The sequence below is a fragment of the Miscanthus floridulus genome, chromosome 2 (genome assembly GCF_019320115.1).
Source record: "Miscanthus floridulus cultivar M001 chromosome 2, ASM1932011v1, whole genome shotgun sequence".
Lineage (NCBI taxonomy): Eukaryota > Viridiplantae > Streptophyta > Magnoliopsida > Poales > Poaceae > Miscanthus > Miscanthus floridulus.
The window spans coordinates 24,099,701-24,109,915 of record NC_089581.1 but is presented as its reverse complement, the minus strand read 5'-3'; the positions used below and the strand labels follow the sequence as shown (position 1 = coordinate 24,109,915).

Here is a 10,215-nt window from a genome sequence, read left to right as displayed (position 1 = left end):
CTTCTCTGTTTACGAGTCGTGCTGATAACGTATTGAATGTGAATGTAAATGAACAGAGATTATGTGAACAACTATCTGTTTCATTGATCTCTTTGGATTATATACAAGTGAAGGGTCAAGTTGTACGGACGTCGTACGGACGTTACTGTTAGGAAAAAGGCAACTGTTTACTGGAAGAGTCTACTACCGAAGGGACATGCCCCTTCGTAGTGTTAACTGCTTATACTAACTAACTGTTAATTCTCTTTCTCTGTTGATGAGATCACTGAGTATAAAGAGGTGTCCGTTAGAAACAGACACCGTTTCGTAACATTTTTCAAGATGGAGTACACCCTCTATCTATCCTTTTTAAGTCAAAGCTATTTCTAGTATATGTTAATGTATTATTCTATATAAAAAATTGGTCCAAGATGAAACTTTTTTAATAACTTAAGAAAAAACGTCTTTTTCTTCTGTTGCTGCCATCCCGGACCATTTCCCTCGACCACGGATGCACGGCAAAGATAACCAACCTCGCTTTGCACAGTTGCCTTCTTGAATTGTTCTTGATTCATCATAAAAAGTTAGGCAGCCGCAGTCTGCAACCCCCCTGAATTAGTGCTTCATTGTAAAAGTACAGAGATTGCAGAGTGAAAAAGAAAAATTAATAATCTGCAGTTAATTTTCTCATCGAATCAAATTTACTCCGTAACAATGTTGATTCCCTTCCAAAAAACAGTTTTGCTCTTACATTTGTCCACGGCAGCAGTTTATGTATACTTGTATTCACCCATCAGAATGAAGGTATCAAGTATCGATCATGCAAAATGACCAATCATGGTGAGACAATGGTCAACAAAAGAATTATGTATACGAAAAGAATGGCAATCTTCTAAGCAAAATGCAAGTTTCGCTCTCAAAAAGATATGGAACTAGATGTCAACTTCGCAGTTCTACCGGTCAAAAAATGCTGCTGATACGCCTAACTGCTTTTAGCCAGGCAACAACTTCCTAAGTTGCATAACACATAGCATCAGCTTCAAACTAAAGAATCGAGCTTCCAGCAGGACTTCCTCCAGCCATATCACCAATCCATCTAGAAAGGACCTTCTGTTCATCCTTTTAGCCTCCAGCACAGCTTCAGAAGATACCCGTCCAATGATCATAAACGACTCCAAGGAAGTGCCTCCAACCTGTCAAAGGAGGTCACAAGTTAACAATGGGGCCAAATCAATTTGCGTTAGTTTTTCACATCCCAGTTCCAAATATAAAACTTAAACAAGAGTAAAGATTGAATTTACCCTTGGCATATAAAGGGAAAAGCATGCATAGTGATAGGCTATTAGAATTGTTTAAAAAGAAAAAAAAAATGCATATTTATCCTCTGTAATCAATTGCTGATTACTGCCCACGCTACAGAAATTCCAAGCCCAAGTAGCATCTATAATGTTAAAAGCAGTGGCTATAGAAAAGTGAAAGGAAAAGCAATTTAGTAATGAAAGTAGCAGACCCAAACATTTATATTCTAGAATAGAAAAACGAGAAGAAATATATTTAACTAGATTGCTAGCACTTCCAAACGCTTACCAGGGCATGATTGACTGCACGTAAACAGTCATTTGTTTTAAGCATCAACAATATAACCCTCGGTAATCTCCTCAGCAGCTCCGAGATCTCAGTAAAATACAAGGAGGCGTAATTCTGGGCTCAAGGAATAAGTAATCGAGTAAGGACAGATACCAAGGACCTCAATGTCTACAAGACTCTACTGACAGGTTTATAAAATAAAAAACTTAACAAACGGACCTAAGTCCAATTATCTAACACTAGGATACATGCTATAAAAGCAAGAAAAGAATATAAAAATACAAAATAATATAACTAATGAACAAGGAGAATATCCGCCTATATACTCTATATTGGGAACAACAAAGACTTTAAACCCTAATATTTGACGTGAGAAGTAGGTTTAGATTTCAAGTAAAACATTATCTAAGGAATATGTATTCCTTTCATCCCATTTTAGAGTGTGGGCTGCTATATATATTTCAAGTAAAGTTTGTAGTCTGTTTTCTATCTGTTGATCATGTTAAGATTCAAAGACCTGTTAATTTGATGAACAACAATCAAACCACAATCAGCAATATCAGAGTCTTTCTAGAACTGCATGCTAGGTTCATGAGCTCATGGCCCTACAGATACTGTTACACTGTTTAACAACATAGTCCATTTGCATCATTGCATTTGCGATGGTACCATGGATGACCATTGGGAACACAAAATTGTAGAACATCTATACCTGTAGTTCTGAATAATCAGTATTTTTTCCTAAGACAAGATGATCAGGAGATGGGTCAATCACCCTTTTCCATGGCCTCATAGTGAGAACACCAGCAAAGAGTGCATGAAGATCCTCCCCAGCACCCAGTTTGACACTGTTCTCCTTAATTGCTTTTGCATCGGCAAAAACAAGCGCCTGAGTTGACCAAATGTCACAGAAAATATTTAGTACCAACTACTTGTAATCAAAGAAATACTCCGGAAACTGTAATAGCATTGTTACCTTCCAAAGAGAAGCGTAGTTTATCCTAGTATTATAATCAAGCTCTTTGTAAAGTCCATGATCAAGAAGAACTAGTTGTGGCCTCTTCCAACCTACATTGAAGTGATATTTGTTAGGAACTTAGCCATTAAGTTTCAAAAAAAAAAAACTTAGCCATCATAATGCTTTGGATGACCTATCCCACACATATAAAATGTTGGACAGAGAAAGGTGGTGTTGCCACATAGAAAGAACGACTTATAAAATAAAGAACCACTTCTACACTTGCACATCTCACACATCTCCATCTCACTCAGTAGAGGATATTTTATTGTGGCATGATGAAACAACCTGCCATTATTTATAGAGAAACTCAGCTAGTTATCTACGTAATAACTAGACATCAATACCATGCACTGCTTTAAAAACCAAACTATAGAAGAATCATTCAGTTATTTGTCGAATTGTTATGTTTCAGACAAACGACATCCGATGTGTTTCAGTAAGTAAAAGGCATTCTACATGCATCTTTGGTTTAGTTTGAGATGCTAGATATAAAGGTTCTCACCAAAAAGTTTTCTGCTGTCTTGTGGCATTGGTTGGACCATCATATTGGCAGCATGGGGATCACAATGAACAAAACCATGCTTGAAAATCATCTCAGCAAATGCTTTACTGACCTAGACATCTAAAAGAGGTGAGTATTTGTAACATATCACAGGCATGATTAATCAAATGGGTGTACTGTGGCAACTTACTAGGTTTGAAACATCAACAGGGTGAACTCCAATTGATTTAATGCCATCAACATCAGTTACCTCCTTGGCATCCATAAACTCCATGGTGAGAATTCTAGATGTGCTGAGATTCCAATAAACCTTGGGGGCATATATGCTACCAGCAACCTGAGGAGACAACCTTCTAAAGTTATCCAAACATTTTTCGCTGTTTTTGGCCTCATTCAAGAAATCCAGTTCCTGAGAATCATAACAGCAAGTTAGCACCAGCTCCAATTTTTCTATTATTATTTTCATTCCCCCTAAATTGCATAAAAATCAAGTTTGAAATGAAGATACTATTGGAAAGAATATTGACTAGCACAAAACTTAATTTTAACAGGGGACAATCATAGCCATTAATAGACAACAATTATGACAGATGAGAACAAAGGGTTAACTCATTTTGTAACAAACAAAAAAAAAGATAAAATCCATGAGTCAATCACAAAGAACTTATATTTCCAGGCAAGACTAGGAAGGTACCTTAGGGGCACTTTCTCGAACTTCATCAACTAACCACCTGCATGGAAGCAGTTATTTGGCAATAATGTAAAATGAACTCTGCGTGAAAACTAAACAAGTAGCATTGCAATCAAGGATTTACAGTCACATTGACATAACATTAGGTTAAGTTATGCATGCGAATCCGGCAATGCAACGAAGAGCTAGGGCCAAGTATTCCAACATACAAATAGATATCAAGCTTGATGTAAGATCACGAAATATAACTGACTGCCTTAAAAATCAGATGAATACGCGTGTATCTATTAGGAACTACATAAATAGTAAAACATATCATTGTCCAATCTGGAATATTTACTCTAAGGTCAACCACAGAAGCAATCTTCCTAATAAGAAAAGTTATGGAGCGGTTTAGAGAGCAGAAGAAGGACCTACACATGATTTTCATTGACTTGGAGAAGGCTTATGACAAGATACCAAGAAATGTTATGTGGTAGGCTTTGGACAAACACAGTCCCATCAAAGTACGTGACCCTCATCAAGGACATGTACAACAATGCTGTGACTAGTGTTCGAACAAATGATGGTAACACAGCTTACTTCCCGATTAAAATAGGACTTCATCAAGAGTCAGCCTTGAGCCCGTACCTCTTTGCTTTGGTAATGAATGAGGTTACCAGGAACATTCAAGGGGATATCCATTGGTGTATGTTGTTCGCTGATGATGTAGTGTTAGTGGACGAAAGCCAGGCAGGAGTAAATAGGAAATTAGAGTTGTGACGGCAGACTCTTGAGTCTAAAGGTTTTAGATTAAGCAAAACTAAAACCGAATACATGAGATGTGACTTTGGCGGAGCTGCACAGGAGGAGGGAGATGTGAGTTTGGACGGTCAAGTAGTGCCTAAGAAGGATATCTTTCGTTATATAGGATCGATGCTATGGAAGAATTAAGATATTGATGCGGACGTTGGCCATAGAATCAAAGCAGGGTGGATCAAGTGGCGACAAGCTTCTGGCATTCTTTATGACAAGAGGGTGCCACAAAAGTTAAAAGGCAAGTTTTATAGAACGGCGATTAGACCGACTATGTTGTATGGAGCAGAATGTTGGCCTACAAAGTTTCGACATGTTCAACAACTGAGTGTTGAAAAAATGTGTATGTTGCGATGGATTTGTGGTCACACAAGAATGGACCGAGTCAGAAACGATGATATAAGTGACCGCCTAGGGGTAGCACCAATTGAAGAAAAGCTTGTCCAACATCGGTTGAGGTGGTTTGGTCATGTCCAAAGGAGACCTTCAGAGGCACCAGTGCATTGTGGAGTCCTAAGCCAAGCTAATAATGTAAGGAGAGGTAGAGATAGACCGAAATTGACATGGGGAGAAGGCAATAAAAAAAGATTTGAAAGTTTGGGATATACCTAGAGATCTATGTTTCAATAGGAGTGCTTGAAAAGCAGCTATTGAAGTGCCTGAACCGTGACAAGAGGCTCTTGGTGGGTTTCAACTCTAGCCTACCCCAACTTGTTTGGGACTGACAGGCTTTGTTGTTGTTGTTGTATCCTTCTACGAAGAACACCAAACATGTCCTCAATTGTGTGCTGACTGGATAACCTGGGGGCTTGGAGACCAAAATTTCAATTTCAAATTGATAATTAAAGCTGTAAAGCAAGTAAATTCAGGAAATTTACCACCTTGTTTGACTAACAGTGATGACAATCCTCTAGGGTGTGCTTTCTCTTGCTACCGGTTTGTGCACATTGCTAAAAATCAAACACAAGAAACCAAACAAGATAACAAGAGAAAGATGCTACCATTCACAAGTAATACCTGTAGTCAAATGTAGGGAAAATATAATGCAGAGCATTCACTAACAAATCCACAGTGGCTATATCTACAACACCAGTATCCCTGAGGTGGTCATGCTGAACCTGGATATCAAGATAGGAGGATACAATGTGAGGAAGAAAACAAGGTTAGTTTAACCTCTACTGCTATTCAGGGAGACCACGATTGTTCCTTAAAACCCAACCTTAACAGCAACTTTTTGCCCATCGTGAGTTCGGGCAGCATGGACTTGTGCAAGGGAAGCACTTGCAAGTGGGACAGGATCAAATTCTGCAAAAACCTACACACAAAAAGAAAGGAGAAAAGGAAAAATTAAGGTCAGAATTTTCCCAAGTCAACATGCTGTGCTCTGGTCGGCAAATCCATTATTTGACGCTAGCATCAGAGCTTTGGGGCCGCTAAACATATAAGATCAATAATACACCATCAGTAATTTGCTCAGCACTTCAGCTCCTGCAGCCTTTCTACAAGCAGTTGTACTGCTCAAAACAGTAATGCAAAGAGGACGCAGACAAGACACTTACAGTTTCTGGCGATTCACCGAGATCCTTGGCAAACACCCCGCGGACCTGCTCGTACGATGAGACCGGGCACCTCTTCAGCATCGATTCCCTCATTGTCTGCACGTACTCCTCCGGCACGACATACTCCTAAAACAAGCAAAAATAAACACGCCAACAGGCAAAATATCAAGTTTTGTCATAGGCAATCACCAATCAGAGAATGATCGTTTCAACGTCATTCTACAATTGAATCACACGCATCACTAAAAACAAGCCCAGCAGAGGCAAATTCCGAACCAGCTGAGCGATGTGCTGGCCGAGCTTGATGTAGATGCCGCCGTTGCGGAAGCAGAGTTCCTGGAGTCGGTTGGCGGAGCGGAGGTGAGCGTGGTGCCTGGCGCTCTGCCACGCCGGGGTGCCCGGCTCGAGGCCCCAGAGGGACCACTTGTAGTCGAACGCGACGGTGGCGGCCGTGACGGAGTCGCGGAGGAGGCGCGGAGGCAGGTGCGCGCAGACCTTGAGCGTCGCGGCGGGGTCCTCAGAGGTGGCGACCGCGACCGCGCCGGCACCGGCGCCAAGCGACAGCGCCGCCGTCGCCGCGCGCCGCCACATGTGTCGGGAGCCGCGACTCCTCTCCCCGGCTTCTCTTTCTTCCGCCGCAAGAAGTTCGGAGAGACGCGTCCGGTCCGAACAGTTTGGGGGAGCGGGGACGGGGAGTTCTGCTTTCCTTGCCGACGGGATTCGTGAATTCGCGCGATCCGTCCGTGTTTATACCGACGCCTCGCTGCCACAGTTCTCAAAGGTCAATTGCTCAATTTTTATTGTGCTTCTGAAAGGAAAATGTGTCGAGGTGAATTCTGGTTCTTTGAAACCTTCGAAATCCAAATCTATTTTGAAATTTGAAATAACAGGGCTCATCTGGAATCAGGTGTAGAGTTCTTTTTTTTGTTTATTCTAAGTTTTTTTTATCACTTGTTTATTCTAAGTTAGCCCCAGAGGAGTAGAGATCTTGCTTAGTTGCTTGGGATAACTCCAAGACGCAGCTTACTTGCTTCTTGCTCTATTTTAGGCAAGCAAATGCAAGAATTGACCAATTAAGATCCTCTCGTATTAGGTTCTCTAAATATACACATTGCAGCATTTTTATTTGTATAAATCTTGTGTTCAGCATTGAGTTGAGATATAAAAATATCCATGGACTATGTAGGGATCTATCTGTGATATGTGTATCACAAACGTTCGTTACCCGTTTATGATGTGGGTTTCAAGCATGTTGTAACTCTTGTGAAGTTGAAACGGATAAATTTGTATAAATCTCGTGTTAAGCATTGAGTTGAGATATAAAAATATCCATGGACTACGTAGGGATCTGTCATTGATATGTGTATCACAAACGTTCGTTACCCATGTGTCGAGGATCAATACTAGGGTACCCGAAGAGAAGAAGCTAACGACCATCAACATCGATTCATCCGAGCAGTCAAGAGCGCGACTACAGCTCCAACCGACCACAGGTACGCGGGATCCGCCTCATCCGACCTCTAGGGCCGGGCTCCACCTCGTCCGACCTCTAGGCGCGGGCTCCGCCTCACCTGACCTCTAGGGGAGGGCTCCGCCTCGCCCGACCACGAGGTCGCGGGCTCTGCCTCGCCCGATGGAGTACCATACCGCCACCGACCACTCCAGGTCCAGGCGTATGGGCCTAGGTCAAAACTCTGATACCAAGGAAGAGATCGGCACGCCCCGATGTAACTGTGGCCGTGACGGGCCATACCTGAGGGTTCACATCAAGAACAGCGTCGGGCGTGCCGGTGCTGTTCTGTCTAACCATTGTACGAACGCTAACAGACACGTCAGTTCATCACGACGTCCGCCGAGATGGAATGGAACGCCATGATCGGCAGACGACGCCTGTGCGTGGCGCCAGTGACAAACAGGGCCACGACGTGGAGATGCCCCTGTTGACATCTACAGGGTCGGCGGGACCCGCATGAAGGAGAAAAAGGACCCAGCGATCCTGAAGGACTTCTTCTCCCTCTGATTCTTTTCTTTTTCTCCGCTGTAACCCGTGCTTTCCCTTAGCCTATAAAAGGGAAAGTAGGGCGTCCCATGGAGGAGATGGACCCATCGAGGACCGATCGAATCACCCCGAACCGATAAGAACACGAGATAAACACACAAGAACACGACATGAACACACGACTGAGCAGCGATCGAGCTCTCAGCACCCGTTCACTCTTTCCACCAGAGACTTGGGATCATTTCTCTCTCTCGCCTATTTATACCCCCTACTACAAACATGCATTGCTAGTAACATGAATAGCAGCAACGAACTGGACGTATGGACTTTCTACCCGAACCCGTATAAACCTCATGTCCTCTAAGCGTACCATCCGAGCCAGACACGCAATATTAGAAATTTACTCGTCGGTGGTAACTCGAAACACCGATAGTTGGCATGCCAGGTAGGGGTCTTTTGCGCATCTCGACGTCCACCTCATGTCTCGGATGGCCAGTCACGGCGTCAGCTGGGTCCCGGGCGCGCACGTGCGCTTTGGGGACCTGGACTTCATCATCACAACGGAGGAAGAGTTGGCACAGGCTCCCGCCGCCGTCCAACCTCTCCACTCCGCTGACCTCGACACGATCACCGAGATGCTTGAGGAGCTACAGCTGCATGCACCGGAGTCCCGCGCCCCCGAGAACGACCAGCTCCTCGGCTTTGACTACAAGAGATTAGAGCGCCAGCTCAGCACCTTCCTAGGACCTCGACCATCCCGGGAGGACCTGTGCCACCTCACCTTCTCGTTAGCCAATGTCATGGTGTAGCTTGCCAGAGAAGAGCCGCTCTCTCCAGAATACCCATCCAAAGCGCCCCGACAGCGCTCCCGTCCGGTCTCCGCAACACCGCAGAGACTGTTGGCCACCTTGTGGCGCAACACACTCCTCCATCCCCTGCGAACGACGAGTTCATGGGGATGACCGAATATGTCGTGAAATCTTTCCACGACCTTCTCACAGGAGAATCGAAGTCGCCCTCTAGCTCTGACTCTAGCAGGGGGAGCCATCATCCCTCTCATGAATATTTTATGGTAGGTACCCCCAAGGGACACGTCGAAAGCATCCATAAGGGAGAGGCTACCCCAATGAACGACTTCGACGATGAGGTCAAGAGGGATGCAGGGGGCCCACCTCACCTGTGGGTAGGGCAGCTGAAGGCCTAGCACCAAGAGCTCAAGGAAGCACGACTCCAGCTCGAGCAGGAATGCGCAGAGCTCGAGTGAGAGATCGAGCGCCATGGAGACGGTGGGCGTGCGCGCGCCATGGCCCGCGACGTGAACCGGAGGATCATCGAGGATGATGAAGCCCTCCCACACTTCATCCGGGTGAGCCAGAACATCGCTGCGGCGGCGGCCTTGATCCGAGGGCTTCCAGGGCCCGCGACGCCCAAGGATCATCGGGCCCATCGCGAGATTCGCACGCTACTCGAGCGTCCAGCGGCGCAGCAGGCCGAGAGCTCGCTGTCCCAACGATGTGAGCTCGACGCCAGCCAGCGCACGCCCTCAGAACGACCCGACAAGGATGCTTTAGTCCACCAGGCGCCGCAAGGTGGCTGGCCATGTACCGCGATCTCGGTGCATGAGCGTCTCGGCCACCATCGTGATGCGTGTGACACCCTTGATGCCCGCAAGCGTGCCCGCAGCGATGCGAGGTAGTGGGGCTAGCTGCGGCTACCACCCTCATCGTGGCGAACGCTACGACAGCGGCGAGGACCGAAGCCCAAGCCCCAACTTGCTAGGACCTTAGGCCTTCGGCCGACACATACTCAACGTCGTCTTCCCACCACGATACCGACCACCGACCGACATCCCGAAATACTCTAGAGAAATGAACCCTAGACTATGGCTCGAGGATTATCGGCTTGCTTGCCAAGCCAGTGGAGCGGATAATGATGATTTCATTATCCACAACCTTCCATTGTTCCTGGTCGATTCGGCGCGAACGTGGTTGGAACACCTTCCGCCCAACAGAATCCAAAGTTGGGCGGACCTGAAAGAAATCTTCGTGGGAAACTTCCAGGGCACATACGCGTGTCTCGAGA

General features: G+C 45.2%; 1 protein-coding gene across 1 annotated transcript; it reads right to left on the bottom strand.

Annotated features, from left to right (window-relative positions):
- Positions 1-741: 741 nt before the first annotated feature.
- LOC136538230 (putative ABC1 protein At2g40090) lies at positions 742-6,866 on the bottom strand. The gene is made up of 11 exons (XM_066530222.1): positions 6,411-6,866; positions 6,135-6,260; positions 5,795-5,890; positions 5,593-5,693; positions 3,784-3,820; positions 3,280-3,498; positions 3,090-3,201; positions 2,543-2,634; positions 2,279-2,455; positions 1,567-1,680; positions 742-1,172 (listed from the first exon to the last, which is right to left on the bottom strand). The coding sequence occupies exons 1-11, from the start codon at positions 6,723-6,725 to the stop codon at positions 972-974; spliced, it is 1,590 nt and encodes a 529-aa protein (XP_066386319.1). The 5' UTR covers positions 6,726-6,866; the 3' UTR covers positions 742-971.
- Between the last annotated feature and the right edge of the window lie 3,349 nt (positions 6,867-10,215).

What these genes read in the sequence shown, in the direction of transcription:
- LOC136538230 (XM_066530222.1), bottom strand. Translation starts at nt 6,725, where the DNA reads ATGTGGCGGCGCGCGGCGACGGCGGCGCTGTCGCTTGGCGCCGGTGCC. An exon ending in TCGGTGAATCGCCAGAAACT is followed by an intron (nt 5,891 to 6,134) that starts GTAAGTGTCTTG and finishes TTTTGTGTGTAG; the next exon opens with GTTTTTGCAGAATTTGATCC. An exon ending in GTGCAGTCAATCATGCCCTG is followed by an intron (nt 1,173 to 1,566) that starts GTAAGCGTTTGG and finishes CTCCTTTGACAG; the next exon opens with GTTGGAGGCACTTCCTTGGA.